The sequence below is a fragment of the Urocitellus parryii genome, chromosome 1 (genome assembly GCF_045843805.1).
Source record: "Urocitellus parryii isolate mUroPar1 chromosome 1, mUroPar1.hap1, whole genome shotgun sequence".
Classification (NCBI taxonomy): domain Eukaryota; kingdom Metazoa; phylum Chordata; class Mammalia; order Rodentia; family Sciuridae; genus Urocitellus; species Urocitellus parryii.
Window position 1 is genome coordinate 58,897,475 of NC_135531.1, and position 26,843 is coordinate 58,924,317.

At 39.4% G+C, this 26,843-nt stretch overlaps 1 protein-coding gene across 1 annotated transcript in view; it reads right to left on the reverse strand.

The window, feature by feature from the left end:
* The window catches only part of Arhgef28 (Rho guanine nucleotide exchange factor 28), a 248,065-nt gene extending 221,517 nt beyond the window's left edge, over positions 1-26,548 (reverse strand). The window contains exon 1 of the mRNA XM_077795966.1: positions 26,508-26,548. Within this exon, the coding sequence (XP_077652092.1) occupies positions 26,508-26,540 (33 nt within the window). The 5' untranslated portion in view covers positions 26,541-26,548. The remainder of the gene's footprint in view (positions 1-26,507) is intronic.
* Between the last annotated feature and the right edge of the window lie 295 nt (positions 26,549-26,843).

Sequence of the window (26,843 nt, forward strand, 5' to 3'; positions counted from 1 at the left end):
AGAAAAGAGTTTCACAATTTTTTCATAAAGTTAAATATCAATACCACTCTTAGTATTTTACCCAAGTGAATTGAAAACTATGTTTACACAAAAATCTGTACACAAATATTTAGAGCAGCTTTTTTCATAATCTCCAGAATTTGGACCTTCAACAAATGAATGGTTAAACAAATTGTGGTATATCCATACAGTAGAATATTACTCAGTGATACAAAGCCACAAATTATTGATACACACAAAAACAAATAAATTTTAAATGCATTTTGCTAAATGTAAGAAGCCATAGCCCAAAAGGTTACTATTCTATGATTCTATAATTCTATATATTTTACATTCTAGAAAGGAAAAACTATGGGAAGTAAAAGCAGGATAACAGTTGTTAGGGTTGGAGACAGGATAGGATTTGAATGCAATAGAGAAACGCAAGAAAATTTCAGAGGCAGCAGTCCTATGGTGGTAGATACAAGGCTACACTTGCCAAAAACCCTGGAACTCTACAACATTACAAGTAAATTTTACTGTATGTAAATTCTTATTTGTCATTGAAGAATGACTCTCCACTACCTAAAGAAGGTTATTAATTTTGTTCTAAGTAAGCAAAATATAGATAAATAAAAACAAAAAACCCAGAATTTTTAATCTTTTAATTTTTAAAAAACTCAACCAGGATTATGGGAGAATTCAGAAAGAAATATAGACAATAGCCAGGAATCTAACTGAATTACTAATGTGCAACATAACCATACTGAAAGGGATTTGGAAAAGAGCTGAACTAAATCACTTTGTTTTGACTGTAAGGCAAAAAGAACTGTAAACAAACTCTCTATTCTGGTTGGCAAAATACAGGTGAGTAATATAATAAAACTATTTTACAAGTGTAGTGGGGTTGAAAAAATAAGTAAATATACTGTAAATAGTGAGAGCCAAGTTTTCCATTATAAGAGAGGGAGGGGGAAGCCATAAGCAAAGAGTAAAGTTATTAACAAAGAGTAAACACTAGAATGGATTTGTGGGGCAGTGGGGGTGTACTGGAAATTGAACACAGGGGCTCTTAACAACTAAGAAGCCACATCCTCAGCCCTTTTTTATATTTTATTTAGAGACAAGGTCTCATTGAGTTGCTTAGGGTCTCGATAATTGCTGAGGCTGGTTTGAACTCAAGATCTTCCTGCCTTAACATCCAAAACTACTGGGATTACAGGTGTGCACCAGCACATCTGACACTAGAATGGATTTTACGGTGTTTGTCTGAAGTCAAGATATTGGTCTCACCAACCAGTAGAGGGTTCTCTTCAGCTTTTTATTTTCCTGAGTTATTTATATATTTTCATTTAGTAAGATTAAAAATTCTGGGTTTTTTGTTTTTATTTATTTATATTTTGCTTACTTAGAACAAAAGTAATGACCTCTTTAGTTAGTGGAGAGTCATTCTTCAATGACAAATAAAAATTTGCATAAGTTAAAAACAACTTTACAAGATCAGTCTTGATGGCACACACCTGCAGTCCCAGTTTCTCAGGAAGCTAAGGCAAGAGGATGGCTTGAAACCAGAGGTTGAGGCCAGCCTCAGTAGCATAGGAAGACCTTGTATTTAAAGACAACAAAACAAAAACAAATGAATTTATAAATTAAAAAAAAATAATAGAAATCTATGAGCCTGCCTCTGTATATTCATGGATCAGGGATAGTTGAATGAAATTGGACATATTGAATTTGATCACAATTTATAAATGCAGATCTGGGAATTCCCCAATTTCTGCTTGGAGTCAGTTCTAAAAGATCATTTCTAAGTCTGTGGTTTGGAACTCCCCAGGCAGCCCCATCTGACAAGCCCTTCTTCTGTTTCAGGGCTGTTTCCTGGTTAGAAGCAGAACTGATAGCCCCATCTAACCCTGAGTGGCCAAACCATAGCCTCCTGCTCATCATCAGCTACTGTATCCTTTCACACACCATCACTTACCAAAAAGCAAATTCACCCTCCAAATATCCCACAGTCTGAATTTACCTCTCAGCTTTGGTCATAGGCAGCTACAAGTTGAAAACATTCATGGAGGGCCAGGGCTGAGAAGATGCAGCCTGTAAGGGCCACTCGGGCCAGGTGCTAATGCAGGGTGTAGCAGGTGGTGCTGTACCATGTAGGGAGGGCAACCCACTGTCCCACAGCAAGACCTGGGGTCAACAGAGAGTTCAGACGATGGTGGGACAGAGGGCTTAAGGGGTTAGGGCCAGAGTCCTAATTCCAGGACTCCTGTCTCTGTAGAAACAGGACAGGGCTGCTGATCCCAGGTCAGGGCTACCCTTCGAGATACTCACAGATGGACACCCCATTCACTCAACAACCCATCACGTTAAGGGTTCCGGTCATGCATCACTCACACGCATCCCCAGATCATCCTATTTGCCAAGGCAGAAGAACAGAAGGAGGAAAGAGGAAAGGGAGAAGATGGGAAGAGAGCACCTACCAAGGAAGTTGTTCACCCCCCACCCCCCAACCCCCACCACCCCCCACACCCCCCCACACCCCCGGCAGCATTCTGACCATAGAAGTAACAACAGCTTCTGGTCTCATGCAGGAAGCACTGGGAAGAATTTTCCCGGTCTCCTTAGTTAACCCAGACCCTCCTTAAAAGTTGGGGTATAAATTTATAAATGGAAAACTACACTGATCTTCCTTCATGTGTTTCATTCACTCATATTGTTGCTACACATCCTCTCTGTTTCCCCTGCACAGGACCTAGAGCTCAGCAGGGAGAAGCAGAGCTGCAGCTCTCCTCTCCCAGGGCTCACATTCAAGTGCAAAAGCAAATGAACTGTGACAAATACACTCAAGTAGACTTCTTTTTTTTTTTTTAACGATATTGTACATTTTCACACAAGATGCTTAACTTTGATGCAGAATGTTTGTTTTGCTTGTTGGTTGGTTTATTTGGAATGGCCTTCATTTGAATAGTCTACCTTAGAGGCTAAGGACAACAACGGGATTTCATCTGTTTCCTCTCTGGGCTATTTCTGTCCTTCTGGCCAAAGAGCTTTGCTGAAGGAATGTGGATTCAGGGTGTGGTGTGGAGGAACTCAGACCCTTCCCTGCCTCAGCTCCACTCAGAGCTTTGGTGGCTGCTGGACTTTCTTCTGCCCAAGTATCCTGTGTTAAACAGTTTATTCCCCCTGAGTTAAGCTAACTGCCATGATAAAGCAGCAATCTCTGAACAGCAACACAGAGCCAGCCCTCCTGAAACCCAGATCCAAGCAGATAATGGGCAGAGTCACTGATTTACACTGACCTGCTTACAAGAACTAATAACATTCACTGCCAAGGTCATTTCTATCTGTAGAGGTCAAAATCTGTGATGATAACATGATCTACAAAACCCAGCCTCCCATCCCTAAAAATTCTGGCCAGAGACTAGATTTCCTCTGAGCCATAAGAAAGACTCTCAACCATATCTCCTGCAGGTGCTGCCTTGCTTCCCATTTCCCCTCTCCCTCCCCTAAAATCCACTAATAAAGCCAAAGGGCTGGGACTTCTTTCAGAGGCATGAACAGCCAAGATTTGGAGAGAGGGACTAATCTAGATAGGACAGTGGCCACCATGTGGCTTTAATTTATGGAAAAACTGAGAAGCATGATTCTGATCCCAGTATTTATCATTAGGTCAGTCAATAAACATTTATTGAGTGCTTACTATTCACCAGGCAGTACTTAATGCTCACATCAACTATCACATAGTTAAAAGCTGGAGAGAGACAGCGATAAGGCAGAGTGAAGTTAGTATCAACAGAGAAGGTGGGAGCAATGGTTGAGTAAAGAAGGGCATCAGAACAAGGCGAGGATGGGGGTAGTTAAAGTAAGAGGGGCAAAAAGAGCCAATCTTTAAAGTTGTTACGCCCGACTCAATGTTTGCTTGCTTTGGTCACAACCATTGCAAGATCCTCTACCTAGGTTTCATTTTCCACTTTTTCATTTTTTATATTTTATTTTTAACTGACAAAAAAATAAAATTGTGCATGTTTATAGGGTACAGTGGAATGTTTTGATACATGTAAGCATTGTGAAGTGGTCAAATCAGGCTAATTATCAAACCCACTACCTGAGATATTTATCTTTTCCTTGTAGTGAGAGCACTTAAAATCCTTCCTTTTATCTATTTTGCAACATAAATACATTATTATCATCTGTAGTCACCTTACTATGTAATAGAACATGAGGACTTATTCCTCCTAACTAAAAGCTCATTCCCATTGACCAATGTCTCCTTTTCCCCACATGGCCATCCCTTCCCAGCCTCTGGTAACCACCATTCTATTTTCCATTTCTACAAGTTCAACCCTTGTAGATGGCATGTGTGAGATCATATGGTATAGGTCTCTCGGTGCCTAGCTTATCGCATTTAGCACAATGTCCTCTAGTTTAATCTATGTTTCACAAATAATAGAATTTCCTGGGTTTTTTTTAAAGACTGAATAGTATTCCATTGTCTATATAAATCATGTTTTAAAAATTCATTCATGCCTTAGTTGACACTTGGGTTGACTCCACGTCTTGACTGTTGTAAATAGTACAGCAGTGAACCTGGAAGAGCAGACATCTCTTTAATGTATGGATTTTAATTCCTTGGACTCTGAATGCTTGGAGCTACCCATTGGTTGTGGGATTGCTGGTTCCTTCCACCTCTATTTTAAACACTATGTAAAGACAAAGCAATTCATGGGATTAATTGCCATTTAGAGAAAGGAGGTCAAAGTCATGCATATAAGCACTGAAGTTCCAAAATGTCTTAACATCTCATTTCCAAAAACATTAGACCCTTCAACATATCCATGAAAGGTTTCATTTGCCCTCCCCAAATTGCGTATGTGTCCCCTCCACCTTGCCTCTGTCAAATATTAACAAACCACAGTAGAGAAACCCAAGACACAGTGATGCATGGGCTGGTGGAGAGAGCGAGATCTCCTAGGCCTTTAGCCCAGATGTGGTGATACCATGTGGTCACTGAACCTACTGACTAATCAAAGAGAGCTAACAGCGGTACAGCAAGGTGAAAATGTGACCTGCCGGGGGACACAAGGAACAGCCTTCATTGTGTTTGTTCCTGTCAGATGCTCTTAAAGGTGCCACAACCCTGGGTAGTTGCTGGACTCTCTTGGAACTTGAAGTTTGTTGTCATACTGTTTCATATTTCCCGCTGTAATTTCTGAGTTAGGTTCATATCCAATTTTTCTTTTTAAAAGGCTTTTCATTTTTAAAATGATACTAATGGTGGCTCACAGCCTGGCTCTCTGACTCTTCTCTGCTGGGTTTGCATGTGGAAATCCTAACCGGGCTTTTCCATAAGGCAATGTCTGAAGAGAAGGAGACTGAAGCAGTTCCTTTCCAACAGGTAAATTATATCCTTTGGGTATTTCCAAAAGATTCACTGGTCATTGTGTAGGTTCACTAGGGTCTTTAACTTTATGAGGCCAACACAGTAACATCTGTTAGTGTACCTGAGGAGAAGTACTCATCTCGCCAACTTAGCCAAAGCAGGAAATGTCCTGAATGTCATCTCCCTGATAGGTAATAGATGTGAGTTGTGGGAACACTGTGCTGATCCCCACATGCTTTTTTAAAAAGCAATTTACCTGCAGCTCTGCCTGGCTTAAATCAACAGGATATTTAACATTCCTCAGCAAAAAACATGCTATCTGAGGGAGAAAGGCAGGCCTGATATGCCAATAAGAATACAAGAAGTTATTCTGAAGTGCGTGTGTTGGGGGTTTGCTTTTGTGTCCCTTATACAAACTAGATCCCAGAACTCAGAGAGATAAGGATAATTCCCTTCCACCATAAAATCTATAAGAAGATTCCAATTAAAGCTGGTCAGTATAGGCCAAAGTGACCTAGAGTTGTCATGGGCAGTGGAGACTTGAAAGTCTGATATCATCCTGCGTCAGTCAAAATTCAAGAGTAGACCTGGGCAAGACTCTGGAAACTACCTTCGGACCCCCAATAAAACTGGAGGGCAGGAGGGCTGCACTGCCCTTCTCCCTCTGAGAGGACCCACTGTCTCCCTTGAGAGTGTCCCCTTTTCCTTTTCCTATCCCTTCAATAAACTCAGGCCTGTTACTCTGAGTGGCAGGTCTGAAATTCTCCTGGTACGAATGTAAGAACCACTGAGAAAGGACAACTGTGGCCGCCTCAGCTCCACAGCAAGCCTTGCCCTTTAACTCCCTAACTGCCCCACCATCCCACCCACCAACACACACACTATGTCTTTTTTCTAAAAAAAATCTCTTTTCAAACAATATGACTTGTGGAAAGTGAGAGTGGAGATGACATATACCTTTGGACATAGATGGGCAATACTCATAATGCACACATACAATTTGGGATGGGGTAAGAATTTTCAAGACTTTCAAATCATTTAATTAAAATAAGAAAAGAGAAAGAGGCCAGGTCAAAGACCTTCCCTCGGGGCTGGGGATGTGGCTCAAGCGGTAGCGTGCTTGCCTGGCATGCGTGCGGCCCGGGTTCGATCCTCAGCACCACAAAGATGTTGTGTCCGCCAAAAACTAAAATAAATATTAAAAAATTCTCTCCCGCTCTCTCACTCTCTTGTTCTCTCGCTCTCTTCCCCCCCCCCTTTAAAAAAAAAAAGACCTTCCCTCTACCAGTGCCTTGAAGGCAGTGAGCAGACCACAGTCTAGTGTAGTTAGTGACTCCTGAAGCCACCTGATCTCCCCTCCCTGGGCTCCTGGCACTGGTCAGCCTAAGGCCTGAAATACCCAAAGCAGCCACCCTCCTGAAGTCCTGGTCCTGCAGGAAAGTCCCAAGACCCTCTCCTAATTGTGTTCACACCCTCTAAGGGCTTGTCTTCAGGAATCAAAGAAAAGAATCAATAAACTGAGGATATGAGAACCCCAAACCCTAAAAGAAAACCCTTGTATTTGACTTGCAAGGCATTATAAAAACTCAGTTTCTCTTAAGCAACAGTCAAGCAACTTGACCTAATATCACCAATTTAACCACAAAACATAGCTGCCTACCCAGACTGGTTGAGTTTTCCCTGCTTTGTTGTCTGTGTTCCAGCTGACTTTAAAAGAGAGATCCCCTCCCTAAACTACTCCATCCTCTGAACATTGGCTCTCTAACTGGATTCAAATAACCTTTTAGGTTTATATTATTTTGATATCTGAATCCTCACTTTTCCACTCAGACAAATTTAGAGATGTCTTTGCTATCTAAACTAACCATATGAACTTGATTTTTCAACTCAGAATCTAAATATATTCAGATAGTGAAGAAGGCTTATAATTTCAGAGGGCTGTAGAAATTCATTTAAATCTCACCCTGAGGTAGGGTGAAGATTGCATGCAATTCCAAAGATCTGAGGATCTCTAATCAGAAATCTCTACTCTGGGGATGGCTGATATTCATTTTAAACATCTTTATCAAAGTCCATATCAGATCACTTTATGCCTCTTAGAATAACTATTATCCAAAACAAAACACAAAAGCAGAAAATAAGTGTTGGTGAGGATGAGGAGAAAACAGATTGTAAAATGATGCAGCTGCTGTGGAAAAGAGACTGGTGCTTTCCAAAAGTTAAACACAGAATTACCGTACAAACTAGCAAGTCTGCTCCCAGACATACACCTAAAAAAATGAAAGCTGGGATTCTAGCAGATACCTGTACACCAATGTTTTTAGAGTAGTCGAATATATAGAGACAGAAAGAAGAATAGTGGTTGCCACGGCTGTGGAGGGAGGAATGGGGAGGGAGCGTCCAATGGGTAGAGTCTCAGTGTGGGAAGATGAGAAAGTCCTGGGGATGGTTGGTAGGGAAGGCTGCACAAGTAAACATACTCAAGGGCACTGAACTACACACCTCAAGAAGGTTAGTATGAGAAATTTTGCTATATTTACTTTATCAGAATAAATAATGATAAAATATAACAGAGACCACAATGAGTTCTCTATTTATTTTTACCTATTTGAGATATTTGTTTTACCTATTTGAACAGGTAGGACAAAAAGAGTGGCAATGTTAAATCCTCATAAGGATACAAAGAAATTGGATCTTTCATACATTCCTTGTACAGACACTCTGGAAAATAGTTTGGTGGTTCCTTTAGAAAAGCAAATCATACATTTACCATATAGCCCAACAAACACACTCTTGCACATTCACAACAAGAGAAATGAAAATTATGTCCAAACAAAAACACATACACAAATGTTTATAGAAGCTTTATTTAGAATAACAAAACCCCAAAATCAAAGCAACCAAAATATCATGAAAATAGGTGAATGGTTATACACACTGTGGATATCCATACCATGGAATACTCTGCACCAATAAAAAGAATGAAGCACTGATACATTCAATGAGTTGGCTTGATCATAAGGGTATTAATGTTGAGGGGAGGCTGACAACCTCAAAAAGTCACACATTGTGTGACACTATGTAGGCAACATTCTCAAAATGACAAAATTATAGAGATGAAGAAGATATCAACTATTGTCAGGGTTTCTGGATGATGAGAGGAGGTGAGTGGGGATATATAAATGTAACATAATTTATCTATTCGTTGATGGAAGTGGAAGATACTTGCAATTATCTACCATCAATGAAACTTCAAAAACATCCCATGCCCCCATTCTTTAATGAAGGACTGCATGTAATTTAATAGATAATTTCCACTTCCAGTCATTCCAACTTCCACTAAAAACACAATGGCAGCTACCAAAATAAATTCCACTAACAACCTCTAGCCTACCACAGTGTGGCTTATTTTCTTCCCTGTTTTGCTAGGGGGAAGGCTTCCTGTTGAGTTTAGTCAGTTGTGGCACAATATCATAGAGGATGTTTAGTCGTCTACGCCTAGAGTATGTTAATCACCTATGTATAGATTCCTGTCTAAAATTCAAGGATACACAAAGATGTCCAGAGCACTCTGACTACAAACAAATCCAGTGGATGAAAAACCTAAACACTCATGCATGCAATTTAGTGCCTTTATTACTTGTTCACCTTGAGTTTTTTTCTCATATACACATTTTTTTATTTGTTCTAATTAGTTATATATGACAGTAGAATGCATTTTGACACGATGTACACAAATGAAGCACAACTTCTCATTCTTCTGGCTGTATACAATGCAGAGTCACACCAGTTGTACAATCATACATGTATAAAGGGTAATATATATTCCACCGTCCTTCCCCCTACACACACACCCCTTTCTCCCCCACTCCCCTCTGCCCAAACCAAAATTTCTCCTCTCTTCCCTAGATGCACCCCCCCATTATGAATCAGCATCTACTTATCAGAGAACACCATTGAATTTTATTAAAAAAAAACACTTCTGATACAAAATGACTTTATATGTAGGTAACATCTAAAACAAAGGTGTAAAGAACTACAAAAGTCACAATTCAAAATATAGACAACTGTGTTACTAGGAAAGTCAATTTTTTTAAACATTTTTTGGTTGTAGGCAGACATGATACCTTTATTTTACTTTGATGTGGTGCTGAGCATTGAACCCAGTGCCTTACCTCACGCATGCTAGGCAAGTGCTCTACCACTGAGTCACAACCCCAGCCCAGGAAAGTCAATTTTGAACTTCCTACCCAAAAAAGTCATTCAACCCATGTTTGTTCCACAACTCCTTGGGGTGACTCTACATACTCATTTGTTTGAAGTGTTTTCAGCTTCTTATCAAAATATGTACAACTCCTTTCACACATTTTATGGAGAGTTTAAAGGCAAAAAAAAAATTGTGATTCCTGCTTGACCTACAAATTTTCTTAATCGGATTTATGAGTGACTCAGGACATTGAAATGAATTGGTGCTTTAATGATGGAACTGTATTAAATCATCTGCCAAAATTCTCTGATGAAAATGAATACTTCAGTTATCCCCTTCTTTTCTTCTATTGGCTTCTGTTATCTGTTCTCAAGGGAATACAAGAAGCTATGCTTCCTCTTCCTAGAAAGTCCCTTTCAATAACTCTAGCCAGAGTCTAAACAATAAATGACAATGTCAGATGCTTAAATGTATTCTGTTTTAGTGACCCAGATTTTCAAATTCCCTGCCATCACCTTGCCCTGTGCTTAGCACTTCTCACACCCAGATCACCCAGATGTCCTCCATATGTTGTCCTACCACATCTTCAATTCCAAGGAGGCACAAAGGTCTTGTGGTTATCAGGAAGATAAGCTTAGTCTTTGACAGTCTATGCCTGCAGTTGTTTCTAAGTCTCTCTCTCTCTCTCTCTCTCTCTCTCTCTCTCTCTCTCTCTCTCACACACACACACACACACACACACACACACACACACTCACACACACACACACACACACACACACACACACACACATACACACACATTTCTACACCTCTAGGGGAGAAATCTGGCCTGCCTATTATGCTCTCAATAATTCCACAATCTGTTGGAAGAAGTTAATGTTCTTGTTCTTTACATTATGGAGGGTGAGGAGAGTTTGCAAAATTAACTGGAGGATGCATGGCACATCACATTTTGTGGTTCAGTGGGGTAGAGTCAGAAGACCAGGCTCCAACGCCATCTTTACCATCATGAGGGTGTGAGGGCTACAACCATTTCTTTCCCAGGCTCACGGCTTTCCTCCCATCCAGTCTGATGGCTGATCAGCCCATGTGTGCTCTCTCAGACATGTCAGCTCCTTGGACCACTCCTTTCCAACCTGTCACCTGGCTAATCCCACTAACTGTTCTAAACCAGCTCCTACATAGCCTCCCCTGAAATACATGTCTTGATTCCCGCCTGTGGTTTCAGGAGCATCCTCGTGTGTCTTCATCTAATAATTTATCATAATCATCACTCATAATCACTTCTGTGATGGTGCAATTGCCTCTTGGTGATCCTCATGGGCAGGACAGCCTATTTTTCTGTAAAAATCCTGATCCCAGACGTAGATTCACTGTACCACAGGAATGAAACCTCAGGGCTCTGGGTTTATGAATCTTTTTCCAAATCCTGGGAGAACCCTAAGAAATATACTCACAGAGTCATTTTATTCTATTCTGCAAACTAGAAAACTCTTCGAAATGGGATACAGGTTGACCTGTACAAGTATAGGGTAGTCACCGTGTGACTGTCAGAAAAGACAACAACATGGGATATCAGGAAGTTAGCTTGTCATCTGGTGTTTGCTCAAAGTGTTTTAGGTGAATTGTTACCCAAAAAATTAATTGATTAATTAAATTGTTCCATGGGTCCAGAGTGGCAGGGCAGGTAGGGCAGCTGTCTTGACTGCCTTTAGTTAAGTCTGCTGCTGTCTCTTTCCTTTCCCTTTCCTCTCAGACAAACCCCTCTTCCTGTTGGGGGGACACTGGAACATCTGAGGGCATTTTTCTAAATCTAGAGAAGCTGAATTTGGATTTTTTTAAAGATCCTTATGGAATTAGCCAGTTTTTTAAACTGATAATTTCTCATCATACTCACTTTCCATCTAATTTCTTATTCACAATTTTACATTCCTTCTCTGAAAGGGAATTCTTCAAAGGGCATAAGCGTATTCCTCACAAAACCTGGATTTGCCCCTGTCTGTACCTCACTTAGCAGCTGGCATATAAGATCTGACCATTGAACTCATGGGTGCACCAGTGCATGAGGGCAAGTCACCTACATGGCCAAGTTTACCTCCACCACTAGTCAGTAAGGTGAGGTCCTAATTAAATAGTCTGTGTGTGAGAACATTCTGCAGGGAACTACAAGACACTCTAAATGGATAAGATCATAGCTCAATCTGTTTTTTCAAATATATAGATCAAAATAACTTTGAGTATTGGGAGAAAGTAGTCAAGAATGCTAAGGAATGGGGTTTTAAGAGATGAGCTCATGTGACATGGCATGCAAAAAAAAAATCCTTTCTGAGTTAGAAGATTGTTCATGAATCTGTTAGAGAAAGCAAACTTTTCATTCCATGCTATTTTAACCAAACTTCCTTACTGTTAAATCTAGTTTTCAGCTAGGAAATGTATGTCTCACAAAACTTACTCAATTTTTATTGTATATTTTTTAATATATTACATATATATTAATTTTTAATTAAGACTCAAATTCTGAGAAATGTTCCTCCAATCCCCAGATTTACTGACGATTATGATCACAGTCAACTCCTGCTTGACCTTCCTCCTCTGTCTCTTTGTACACCTGGAGTAGAAAAAAAAATGACTGTCCTCATCCCAAAATAGATATCACTGGAAAAACTAAACACAGTATAGAAATAATCAAACAACAAAATTAAAGACTGCTCCAGGATGAATGTCAGCCACTGTGCTTTGAATGGAACTAAATTAGAACCTTGTATTCACTCAACAAATATTTACTGGGCATATAGTGTACATCAGGCCATGGACTAGGATTGAAAAAATCAGTGGAAAAAAAATTTCCTTTAATCTCTGCTGTTTTATTGTTTACAATTTAACAGAAGAGACACTAACTAGAATAATATAACAATAAAGCCTCCTTAAAATGTAAATCAGTGTGCTTAGCAGACTTTGCTGAGCGTGTAACATTTAAGCTGAAACCTGCAAGGTAAGAAGTTGATTATATGCTGGGTGCAGTGGTGCATGCTTCTAATGCCAGTGGTTCAAGAGGCTGAGGCAGGAAGATCATGAGTTCAAAGCCAGACTAAGCAACTTAGCCAGACCCTAAGCAACTCAGAGACACTGCCTCTAAATAAAACATTAAAAAGGGCTGGGGATGTGGCTGACTGGTTAAGCACCCCTGGGTTCAATCCCTGGTACCAAATACATAATTAAATAAAAGTTGACTATAAAAAAGGAAGGAGCAAGAGTGTGCCCAGTAAAGGAAATACAAAGGTGCTGGGGTAGGAAGATGCTTTGCTTTCATGAGGAACTGAGAGGAGAGAGCCTGGCTGGACTTTCTGGTGGAAGGGGTCCCACATATGTGACCAAGAGCCACTTTTCTTTAAATTTTTGTTAACTGACCTTCCCTTAATGGCCACAGCCATTGCCCAGAATGCTCTTACAGAGGGACAGAGAGTCAGCTTGTCTCCCCTTAATGACCGCCTAGAAATTCAACCAATGAGCATTTACAATGCACGGGACACCACAGGGAAGGGGGGAAATCTGTGTTCAGTTCAAGAACACTCTGAACTGAGAACCAGAAGATGCTCCTTCCTAATTGAGTAGGTGGCCATCCTGCACTCAGCTCCTCGGGTCAGTCCCGGTCCCTGGCCCAGGCTAAATGAATGTTGATGAAGGAACACCACCCTCAGCCTCCTCATCTGCAAATAGACAACATTTCCTGCCTCGCAGGGCTGTGGTAAAAATTAAACAAGAACCCCTTAGTATACTTTGCAGTGTTTGACATATAACAGGTACATTTAAAATGTTTAGTTTTTAGGATTGTCCATTGGACTCCAGTTTCTATTTTGCTACAAATAATTTCTCTGATTACACGGAAATGCTAGTGTTTCTGGCATCTTCATTTTTAAATTGCCTTTGGAATGCCCGGCCTCTTGGGCCACCAGGCTTCGATGATAATGTATTTTTATTAGCTGTATTGAAGGCACCATGAGATGGCAATACATCCTGATTGTTGATAACATGTCCTGGGGGTAGCTTCCCATAAAATGGGCATCAGCCTTAGAAAACTGCCAATAAAATACCAAATGCACAGCTCTCCAGGATCATAACCTTGACAGGACTTTAGGGATATTCTTGGATACAGAAGCACAGCAGCTTGGGCAAAGTTCTGGAAATGAGAGAATAAAGACAGCCCACCCAGGTGGACAGAGGAGTTGTCTGACTAGAAAAGCTATGCCTGCAAAGTGAGAGACAAATTCAGGGAAAGAACCAATATTTAAGGGGAAGAATAAAGTATTCACAAAGTCTAATAACATGAACTCTAAGGGGCTAAAAGCAACCATTCAAAGGTGAATTCGGTGTGAAGTGCTGGATTCAATCCTTAGCACCACATAAAAAGAAATAAACAAAAAATAAAGGTATTGTGTCCTTCTACTACAACAACAACAAAAAAGTTAGAAAATAAAAAATAAAAGTAAAAAAAAAATGTGAATTAGGATCATGGTAGAGGGGAGGACAACATTGAGCATCGCAGAGCTGATGGCTGATAAGCTATGAGGATGAGGGCTGAAGGGATTAGGAGGACTCAGGCTTACCATGGGATGCCTGGGAGAAAGGTATATGGGAACAGAAGCCAGAAGTAGTCTGCTCTAGAGAGAACTTGAACATGTTTTTTTTTTTTTTTTTTTTTTTAAATATAAATGTCTGGATTTGAAGCCCAGGCTGGAAAACTGAGTGATTACAGCAATCAGGCCAGTTGGAAAAAGAAGAGAGGCAGGGCAGAGGGCAGGGCAGGACAGGAGGGCCACACAAGGAGGAGACATGGTTGAAATAACAAGAATAGATGAGCTCACTAGGCGAGGAGGGGGAAAGGGCCCTGGGGAAGTTCACGCAGCAGGAGAAGGAAGCTCAGCAGACAGAGATCACCGGAAAGGAGCCACCAGGGCTCCTGAGCTCCAAAGGTAAAATTTTGGGGTACATTTCTGATCACGCAGCTCCCCTGAGAAGCCCCCGCCAGTGACTTCTCCTGAGCTACCTGGGCAAGCCCAGGCAGCCAGAACCTGGCCCCACCCCTGACTCGGGCCTCTCCTCTCCCTCACACCACACCAGCCACACTTACCGTAATACACTGTCTCCCAAACATTTAAATTCACTTCCACTTTGGAAGCCTTTGTGCTTTCTGATCCCTCTACCAGGACACTCTTCAAAGGATCCTGGATCCGTCTATCTAATGGCACAAATGCACACCATTCTCTCCCAGAGCATAGCCTTGAATTGTCCCGACACACACAACTGTGAAATTCTCACTGTTATTTGTTTACCTCCTCATGGTCCATCTCCCTACTCTCAGGTAGACTCAGGACGAGGGACCTGGGACCTTGTTTTTCACTCTGTTCTTACAGTACATAGTACTAAATGGGGACTTAAGAAAAAGACACCTTAGATTAAAGAAGAAAGAAAATTAGAGGCCTAAGAAGGGTTTTGACAAAAATAACAGGATTAAAACCAGACCATACCAAGTTATGGGGAGGAAGAGGAGGCAAGAACTAAGACAACTCATCCAAAACATACACACCCTCATGGGGGAAGAGGAGTTGTTAAAGTAGTATAGCTACAATCACACCTTCTATAAGAGCAACCTTCCCAGAGTATGTGAACAAAGCATTTTGTCTGAATCCCTTCTTATTTCTTCCACTAAAGGTTCTTTCTGCAAAAACCCTGAGATCCCCCAGGCCTAAAATCCTTGCTTAGTAAATGGAAAAGTACATTTAAAAATCAAACAAAATGTCAACTATTTCTAGTTCTTAATTAAAAATAATACAAGGCTTCATATTACCCAAAATTGGGGGGGGGGCGCTGCAATATGGCAAGTGAGGCAATATCAGACTTTAGAACACTTGGTACCTATTACCCGCAGAACTGTGAGCCCATGCCCACAAAGAAAGTCGTTCAAAGATGTGCCCAGGAACTTGCTATTGTTGCCATCTCCTGCAGCTGTATGTTTTATCTTCAGTTCTTTCCTGAGAAACCTATCATCTTAGTGGTGACAGTAGCAGGGAACACCATGAACTGCCACTGTGCTGAGAAGAAAAAGAAAATTCTTTTGGAATTTGGACAAGGATGAAACCAGTAGAGGATTTATATAAAGTTTCTAAGCCAAAGCTTTTGCTAGAAGTGGTTTTTCCCTTCTGCTCCTGCCAGAACAATCAAGCCATCTCTTGCAGCAGCTAAGGAGCTCAAGATGTTACAGGAATTGACAGGTGTGGCTGCTGGCCAGGCATGGTAAAATAGTCACCATGGTCCTCTTTGCTCCATGGCTAGAACGTGTTGCTTTGGAATTTATTTGCCCCCTCAGAAGGCAAACAGACAAGAGAGAAAAGCAAGCAGAGAAGGGAGGAAAAGATCAAGTCAGTAGAAAGCAAAAACCACCAAAAGAGTCCACTTCAGCAAGCTCAGCTTAGAACAAGGGCAGAAACACATAGGGGACAGTCAGACACAGGTAATGCTAATATAATTTGCTAAAAACAATTTGCACAAAGCAAACGTGATTCAGAAGTTGATTTCAGGCTAAAGCCCCTTCTGAATCTACTTTTTAGGCCAGAATCAGTAGCATGACATTTTAAAAGAGCATCACCCACACATTCTGACCCCTGAGCAAATGAAATGTCTACTCACTTGAGCTTGATAGGACAAATAACTGTCAATTATTAGGCCCAGGTTTTTGTGAGCAAATGAGCTTTAGAAGGTCAGGACTTGCCTCGACTTAGTTACCAGCAATATCTTCTAGCAGAACCAAAAAAGTGAGAAAGTAAGACACTGTAAGACCCAGGAAGTGGGAAGTGGGGCTTTTCTTCATGTTGGAGAACTCCAGGGAGACTATAGGGAAGAAAAGGCTAAAAAGGTACCATTGAGTACCCAGCCAATGAGGAGATGGAGTTGTGGTGATGAACAGTGGGGGAGGTGATGTTCGTCACCAGTGAAGATGGGAAAACCCTAGGCTTGTTGTAGGATCTACCACTAACAAAACTTCCAAGCCAAAAAAATATATATATTTTATGACATCCAATATAGCATATGAAAATCCACAGTGCCAGACCAGCTGAGTCAAGTAAATCACTCCTCCTCCTGAAGCCTTAACTCCCCATTGGCAAAGTGAGGTGTGCCAGGCAAAGATCTCCAAGGTGCCTTCACAGACTAAGATTCTGAGCCGGTGCTCAAGAGAGACCAGTCACGGGCAGACCGTCAGGAGATGCAGAACCACAAACAGAGAAGGAGCAGGTCTGGAGGACAGGATTATCTTCAGCAGGAACCGCAAGTCAGTGGGAATCTGCAGGAGTCCAGAAGGAGGCACCTGTCAGGTAAGCACAGAATGAAGCCACCAACTCACTACTGCCTCAATAGGAAGCTGCTGCCTGGATTAGAAAATGGACCTGGGAATCAGACAGTCCAACCAAACAACCTAGGATTTGTCCTTGTGGGCTCCTCCAGGAGACTAGCCAAGGGGAACATCTCAGCCAAGTTTCAAGGAAGACACACCAAGACCCAGAAGACAGAAAAGGCTGGATGGGGGAGGATTTAGCTCAGACATGGGTCAGGTCTCTGCACATCAGGCTACACCTTCAATGAATACATACAGTGGAGCCCAGCAGGAACCTTGAGACCAACCATAGCAGGATACTATGACTCAGAATAAAAGGATAATATAAATCCTGAGGGATTAGGGAAGCAACTTAGATCCAGCTGGTAACAAGTTACGGAAACAGAAACTCCGCTGCCCAAACAGTTATACAATTTACAGCCTCCAGAGAAAGAAAGGATTCTACTCTTCTCCGTCATTTACTGCAATTCCCAGGTCTCTGCAACATGTCAGAAGGGTGGAAGAAGGCAAGAATCCGCATGCGAAGGCTCACAGGTGCACCCTCTGCAGATGTCATAAAAATCTCTAGGGATTATATGTTCATCCTAGGGGTTGGAGGTGGGGCTCAGCGGTAGCGCACTTGCCTGGCATGTGTGAGGCAGTGGGTTCAATTCTTAGCACCACATATCAATAAATAAAATAAAGGTCTATTAGTGACTAATAAAAGGATATTTTTTAAAAAAAATGTTTTTCCCAGCTAGAACACAAGTAACAGAGAAGTGGAGTACTGTGGTTTAAAAAAAAAGGATTATAACAACAAAAGGATTCCTCTTAAAAAATTAATCAATGTAACATATAAAACTTAACACACTATTTGCCTTAAGCAATGAATATGAAATAATCCCCAATTTCATAGTTATCAGTTATTAAAGATAAAAAATAGACATAAAATACTTCTGAAAGTGGCTGAATAAAATGTGAACTAATACATCTCATTTGCAAAGAAATTCCTTAAAATTTGGAATAGATACACCTCCATACAATGATTCCACTCCCAGGAATCTATTGCACAGAGATGAGGGTATCAATACATAAGGATATATGATTGACAAGAAAAAGTCTAGTGAATAATCATTTGTGGTTTCCAAAAACCCAAAGAAAGATCCATCAGGAAAGTGGCTTGATCCAGACCCATTCCACAAATTGGAGTTACATTTGATGATTTGGAGGAGTTTGTAAGTGTTGTTGAGTTGGATATATACAAACATCTACACAATATGATCTAGCATTTTTAAAAAATATATTCTATTAAGGCTTTATCAGTGTGTGCATATGTGTGTGAGAGAGATATGAGTACAGAAAATATGGAAATGTTTGCAGAAAAAAAGAAACACTGACTGTGGTATCAGTAGCTCTCAAACTTTAGCACTCATCAGAGTCACTTCAGCTGAATGAGGTGGCACACACCTGTAATCCCAGCTACCCAGGAGGCAGAGGCAGGAGGTTCATGAGTTTGAGAACAACCTAAGCAATGTAGTAAGACCCCACAGAAGGAAAAGAAGGTGAAAAATCACACGAAGATTTTCTTAAGATTGCCAGGATCCACCTGCAGAGTATTTGATTCAGTAGGTCTGGGGTGAAGTCTGAAAATATGCATTTCTAGCAAGTTCCTTGGAGACTCTGATCCTGTTGAGATCGACATAGTAGGTAACTCTTTTCAGAAAGAGCTACCTGGCATAACAGAGAGAGAAGGTATGAAATGAGGGAAGGGAAATTGTGGATCAGTCCAAGACAATAACAACAACTTTTCCACAGGATTCCACTTTTGAAACATTGTGTGTGTGTGTGTGTGTGTGTGTACAGTTTTGCAAAAACAAATTCCTGAAATGACTGTTATCAAAATACTAATTGAACTTCTTTCAGAAGTAGAATATCAAGGACTCTTTTCTTTATTCTTTACAAATTTATTTATTATATTCTTTATAATGAACAAGTGTTATTTCAAGAGTCATTTAAGATAAAACCATGTTTACTGGTGAAGAAATCTTTGGAACCAACAATTTCTCAAGGAACAACTTTTCTGTTTTATTCATAGCACTGAACTGGTATTTTAGGAAGATTAACATTAAATTACACTTCAAATAAAAATAAAAACATAAAAAAGTTACTCGAGGATAGATTAAAAAAGTAGAATATGTATTTATTTTCCTTCCTTCCTTCCTTACTTCCTTCCTTCCTTCTTTCTTTCTTTCTTTCATTCTGATATGGGCTATTGAACTCAGAGGCACTCAACCACTAAACCACATTCCCAGCCCTATTTTTGTATTTTGCTTAGCACCTCCTCATTGCTGAGGCTGGCTTTGAAGTCACAATCCTCCTACCTCAGCCTCCCATGTTGTATAACTTTTCTAATGCACAAAAATGTAGAGGAAACAATATTAAAAAGTAATAAAAAATATTCATCTTCAAAAATGTACTATTTGGCTTGTGAATGCAAAATCTCTTTGTCTCTCAAAATTCTATGAAATTCACACTAAGCAAAATCTCTTCTTAAAAACTATACTTGCATAGCTTTCTACCTATTTTTGTTAGAAAATAAGACTAAAATCAGTAAGCTGAAATCAAACAAAATAGAGATAACTTTATGACTTCCGGTATGTGACTTTGCAGCCCCTAAATAATGTCAATTAAAGAGTTTTTAAGCCAGAAAACAAACATCTTAGATGGTTACACCGATTTTAATTTACACTTTCTCAGGCTTTCACACTTCTGAGCACCACATCTCTTTGCCAGCTTAAAACACACCTCTTGATACCAGTTGACTATTCAATCGGAAAATTAATCCTAGACCTCAACTCAGAAGCAGGCTTCAGTTATTTTTTCCACTGAGAACAAACAGAACTGTTCCTTCGGGGCCCCGTTCAAACACAGATGCAGGAAGCTGCTCAGAGGCTGCAAATTGGATTTGCAGTGCTCACATCCCTAAATTCTGCAAATTGATACTATAAAACTCTCAGCTGCCAGTCTTGCCAACCTCTGCTATTTTTCGGATACCGCAGTCAGTGTTTCTCTTCTGCAAGAGCAGTTCAACACACTGCAATGGTTTATTGCATTTTTAAAAATACAGTGAGTCTGTGGCTGAATTCAGGCACACCCCCACATCCCCAAGACTGCGACAGAGTGTCTTTCCCAAAGATGAGCAAATGAAAATAAGCCAGAAAATTCTATAGTGCAAGAGACAGAATTAGAGACTACCTCTTCTGACACAGATCCCTGAGAGCACAGAAGAATAATTTTAATTATTGCTTCATGCTCACAGGAAAATGAGAAAGATCGCTCCAATAAAACTGGGCACAAAAAGGCAAACATGGCATGAAAATGCTACCTGGAAACTAAAAATAATAGAAACTAAATCTGTACTGTCAAGCACGAAAAAAGAAAAGCTGGACACAACAAAACCAAATAGAGAACAAAGATTAAAACATACTTCCAGAATTCAATCTCCATTTTCCCAAAAGACAAAATAGTCCAAAGCTATGGATGTAGCTCAGTTGGTAGAGTGCTTGCCTTGCAAGAACAAGGCCCTGGGTTCAATCCCCAGCACCAAAAAGAAAAGAAAAGAAAAATAGTTCAACCCTTGAATATTTGTCATTCTAGATGAAGAAAACAATAGTGGGAGACACAAAAGAAGAAATCTTTAAAAAGAAAATGGAGGGGCTAGGGTTGTGGCTCAGTGGTAGAGTGCTTGCCTAACATGTGTGAGGCCTTGGATTAGATTCTCATCACCACATACAAATAAGTAAAATAAAGGTCTATCAAAACCTTAAAAAAAAATTTTTTAAGTTTGATATAGTGATGCCACCTGCTTCACTCTTCCTGCTAAGGATTGCTTTAGCTATCTGGGTCTCTTATTTTTCTAGATGAATTTCATGATTTCTTTTTCTATTTTTGTGAGGAATGCCATTGGGATTTTGATCAGAATTGCATTAAATCTGTATAGTGCTTTTGGTAGTATGGTCATTTTGATAATATTAATTTTGCCTATCCAAGAGCGAGGTAGATCTTTCCATCTTCTAAGATCTTCTTTGATTTCTTTCTTTAGGGTTCTGTGGTTTTCATTGTATAGATCTTTCACCTCTTTCATTAAGTTGATTCCCAAATCTTTTTTTTTTTTTTGAGGCTATTGTAAATGGGGTAGTATTCCTCATTTTCTTTTCAGAGGATTTGTCACTGATATACAGAATGCCTTTGATTTATGGGTGTTGATTTTATACTACTTTTTTTGTGCTACTTTACTGAATTCATCATTTACTAGTTCTAGAAGTTTTCTGGTGGAGATTTTTGGTATAGAATCATATCGTCAGCAAATAGTGCTTCTTTTCCTATATGTACCCCTTTAATTTCTTTCATCTGTCTATGATCTGGCCAGTGTTTCAAGTTCTATGACTAACCCACAAAATTACAATTATCTTATATTAGACAAAGGTGCCAAAAACATGCATTGGAGAAAAGATAGCCTCTTCAACAAATGCTGGAAAAAACTGGAAATCCATATGCAACAAAATGAAATTAAACCCCTATCCCTCACCATGCACAAAACTCAACTCAAAGTGGATCAAGGACCTAGGAATTAAACCAGAGACTCTGTGTCTAATAGAAGAAAAAGTAGGCCCTAATCTTCATCATGTGGGATTAGGCCCCAATTTCCCTAATAAGACTCCTATAGCCCAAGAATTAAAACCAAGAATCAATAAATGGGATGGATTCAAACTAAAAAGTTTCTTTTCAGCAAAAGAAACAATCTGTGAGGTGAATGGAGAGACTACGTCTTGGGAACAAATTTTACCCCTCACACATCAGATATAGCACTAATCTCTAGGGTACATAAAGAACTCAAAAAGCTAAGCACCAAAAAAAACAAATAACCCAATCAATAAATGGGCCAAGGACATGAACAGACACTTCCCAGAAAAGGATATATAACCAATTAATAAATATATGGAAAAATATTCATCATCTCTCACAATTAGAAAAATGCAAATCAAAACTAAGATATCATCTCACTCCAGTCAGAATGGCAGCTATTATGAAGACAAACAACAATAAGTGTTGGCAAGGATGTGGGGGGAAAGGCACACTCATACATTGCTGGTGGGACTGCAAATTGATGCATCCAATAAGGAAAGCAATATGGAGATTCCTTGGAAAGCTGAGAATGGAACCACCATTTGATCCAGCTATCCCTCTCCTTGGTCTGTACTCAAAGGACTTAAAAACAGCATACTACAGGGACACAGCTACATCAATGTTTATAGCAGCACAATTCACAATAGCTAAATCGTGGAACCAACCTAGATGCCCTTCAGTAGATGAATGGATTAAAACGTGGCATTTATACACAATGGAATATTACTCGGCAATAAAAGAGAACAAAATTATGGCATTTGCAGGTAAATGGATGGAGTTGGAGGAGATAATGCTAAATGAAGTTAGTCAATCCCAAAAAAACAAATGCTGAATGTTTTCTCTGATATAAAGAAGCTGATTCATAGTGGGGTAGGAAAGGGGAGCATGGGAGGAATAGCCAAACTCTGGATAGGGCAGAGGGGTGGGAGGGTAAGAGAGAGGTCAGGGGGTTAGCAATGATGATGGAATGTGATAGACACCATTATCCAAAGTACATGTATGAAGACATGAATTGGTGTCAACATACTTTATATACAGAGATATGAAAAATTGTGCTCTATATGTGTAATAAGAATTGTAATGCATTCCACTGTCATGTATTTAAAAAATAAAATAAAATAAATTTTAAAAAAATAAGAAAGAAAATGGAAATGTTTCTTCATGGATCCAAGCAAAAACACAGGGAATAAAAAAGATTTAAATGGATGTATTGTCTATATGTTTAAACCCTTTAGAAAGGGTTTATAGTAACCCAAAAATGCAATGGGGGAGAATTTTTTAAATATTTTTAGTTGTAGATGGACACAACACCTTTATTTTATTATTTAGTTTTATTTGGTGCCGAGGATTGAACCCAGTGTCACACACATGATAGGCAAGTGCTTTATAAGAATAATAATTCAGTTAAAACAGGTTAGAGTCAAAGGGAATTTTAAAATCACTTATAAAACTATCTGAATGAGGTACCCTTTTCTGAGAAGGTAGACAGAAGTTGGGAAATAATTTCTACTAATTTTTTCCTCTGGAATTATTGACCTATTTAGGTGATCTAATTCTCCAGGAGATAAATTGTGTTCATTTATTTGCTTTAAAAATAGTATTGTAATGAGATTTTTTTCTCAGACATCAGTACATAATTATGCCTAGTATTAAGACATGCTTTTAAGATAGCATCCTAATATGTTACGGGCTCTTCAGAATTGGTAATTTGGTGAGATCTTAACTATACACTTGAATTATATACTTGACACAATTATTTTTAACTTGTTTTTTTTCCCAAAAGGACGTGTCATAATAACCAAACAGGATTGTCAGAAGTACACAAAAGCATCAAAATGAAGAAATCCAATATATCACAATCAAACAAGAAAACATTATATCATCAAAATAAATGCCAAGAGAACACTTGATAAAATTCAACAGAGACATAGACAAATCTCTGGGAGAATATATATCAAAATGTCAATAGTGCTTATAATTCATAATGAAATTAAACACGAGGGTTTTTTTAAAGTTGTAGTTGTGTATGGACAACATGCCTTTATTTTATTTGTTTATTTTTTCAATGTGGTGCTGAGGATTGAATCCAGTAGTGCCTCACACATGCTAGGCAAGCACTCTGTCACTGAGCTGTCACTGAGCTATAGCTCCGGTCCTAAACATGAGGTTTTTGATTTTTTTCTTTTAGTTTAAGTTTACTTCTTATTTTTATGACCATATGTGTATAAAATATAATACATAAAACTACAAAAAAACATTAAATATATAAATTCAGTGAACTAGGAGAATCTAAGAGTGATTACATTGCTTCAGAGGCTGAGACAGGAGAATCACAAGTTCAAAGCCACCCTCCGCATTGATAAGGTGCTAAGCAACTCAGTGAGACCCTGTCTCTAAATAAAATACAAAATAGGGATGGGAATGTGGCTCAGAGGCCAAGTGACCCTGAGTTCAATCCCCGGTACTCCGGCTCCCACCAAAAAAAGTGTGAATACATTCTGGGCTCCATCCTCAGAACCTTGGATTTGTTCCAGGACCCTATGCAGATATCAAAACCACACATGCTCAAAGCCCTTATACAACTGGTTCAGTTCTTGCATATAACCTATGCACAGTCACCTGTATATTTTAATCATCTCTAGATTACTTATAAAACCTAATGTAATGTACATGCTGTGTAAATAGTCACTGTACTGTATTGTTTGGGTAATAATGACATGGAAAAGAAGTCTACATGTTGAGTACAGATGCAATTTTTTTCTCAAATATTTTCAATCTGTGGTTGGTTGAATCTATGAATGCATAGCCCATGAATTCAGGGGCCAATGATGATATTTATCAAATCTCTGAAGATAGGAGGGCAAAGAGGAAGAAGCGGTCCTTCAAGATATAAAACGAGCTGTAGTACAGTTTTGGGGGCTGCACCATATGCCTGTCACTTATTTGGTGGAATTTGGTTTAAAATGAGTTTCCATCATAACACATTCTACTGATGTCTTACTGGGTAAGGCCAAATGGACAGTTGGATATATGTCAGTTTGTGATAATTTTGACAAAAAAAAAAGTCAAGTGAAAAAAGCTGAATATAATTCATACACATAGGAAGCATGTTAATATAGTTTCTGTATTTCATCTAACCCATCATCAGTTATAATATGCACTTTATATTCCACTAAAAATGCTGAGTAAGTATGATGTAATGTTTAATCACCTAGAATTTTATTGTATACATATCAAACAAGCTCTTCTAAATTAATTTGTAGATTTTATCATATATCATGCTACTGTTATCATATCTGTATATAGAATAACTTTGCCATTTAATGCTGAAATCATTTTGAAAGCAATTAATTCCTATAATATAAACAAAGAACATAAGTAAACTGCAGTGATAACAAAATTAAACCACTGTGACCAAGGTCACAATTGCATTGATAAAGAATCTGCCAAGATGCACAGTGAATGTAAGAACACCTCAATTTCAAAAGTAAAATGGGGGGAAAGCTAACCCCTTAGAATTGATAATATATTAATTTTTAATAATAAGTATATGCCATGACAGCTCATTTTCCTAAACACTTTTCATCTTATTCTAATCAGTATATTGTTTAATAATTAGAAAAACTTGTGCATTTTTATTTTGTTTGTTTAAATGTCTTCTTTCCTTGGACATTGTGTACTGCCTCTCCCCCTAATCTGACCCTAATCTAGTAGGTCTCTGTTCAAACTAGCTCCACCAGGATTGATCAACTTCAAAGTTATATATCATGATTAGGTTCAGGATCATTCATTTTGAAGTAGGGGAGTAGGATGAAATGAATATAGAAAGGAGAAAGAAAGCATGCACACACAAAGGAACAGTAAGACTTGGTAGTACTTTACAATTTAGCCTTGGGCCAGTCTTTTTTTAATCTTTAATTATGGCTGAGCCAGAATACCTTTTATAGCCTGCAAATCACAATCTAGAGAGAAAACTGCAGACCACTGGGTAACCCAGAAGGCAGCGCTTTTTATTATTCTGAAACCCATTTATTTTATTATCTTTTCTTCCTCCAGGGGATGGAGTGACCTGTACAGTGGGTGTGGAAGAAGAGAGAGAAGATGGCAGGAAATGGGGAAGGGAAGGAGGGGTCCATGTTAGCTGGGAGGTGAAATGTGGGAAGTGGATGAATATATTTTCATCAATTGAGGTTTCTGAATTTGTTCCAGTCCCTTAGTATTTTGTTTCAAAACACTGTTCCCCCACATGTCCCTACTCCCCTGCCCAGGCCCAGCCCCCACCAACACAGCTTCCCAAAGAAGGACAGACAAGACTATCTGCCATTTTGTGTGTGAAGAGAAAATCAGTTCACTTCCCTATTGTACCCAGGAACTGTTCTCAAAAACAGAATCCTCCTTCTTCCCAGAAGAAATGCCTAACTAAGAATTTCACTAGGCATCTCTGCCCCACAGCCCCCTATTGATTCTGTACATGTCCCAGAACTTTGCCATTTGAATTCCTATTTCATAATTTTTGCTGACACAATTATCACCAAACCATTCCCCAAAAGACACACACAGAAACATTTTTTACTCTTATCATAAAATAATATTCTCAAAAATCACCCATGTACATGAACTGAGTGCTTCTGAATCCAGAAACCATACAGTTAAAAAAAATTACTATGAAGGAAATCTAACTAAAACGCAGACTTTGGAAACAGGAGCCAACCAGTTTTAAAAGGCTCCGTGCAAATACTTGAAGTAGACAGTAATGCTCAGTGTGTTGTTTTAAAAAAGCCCAACTCAATAGCAAGTAAAACATTTCTCTCCACTTCAGTTTCACGTGGTTCTGAATGAAGAAAGGGCCACTTGGACCTGAAGTCCAAAGCTTAGGGACTTACATAAAGAGGTACTTCACTGCAGCTCAACTCCATGGCTTCTGCATCTGCAATGACAACAAACAAGAGCTGTTATCGCAGGAGGCCCGATGTAACCAGTCAGCAGAGCTCCCTGTGGCCCACTGTTGAGTTATCGACATCCTGGAGGGAGCAGTAAAATCATTGGAAAACTGCAGAGACTTTATGAAAGAAGAGAGAAAAAGCGAGGGGTTTAGCTCAGTGGGAGGCCCTGAGTTTGATTCCCCAGGATGTGAGACAGACAGAGAGAAGAAAGGAATGAGTTGCTATCCATATTTTTTTTCCCTTGGAAGACAATATGACTTTTCCTCAAAAAATTAA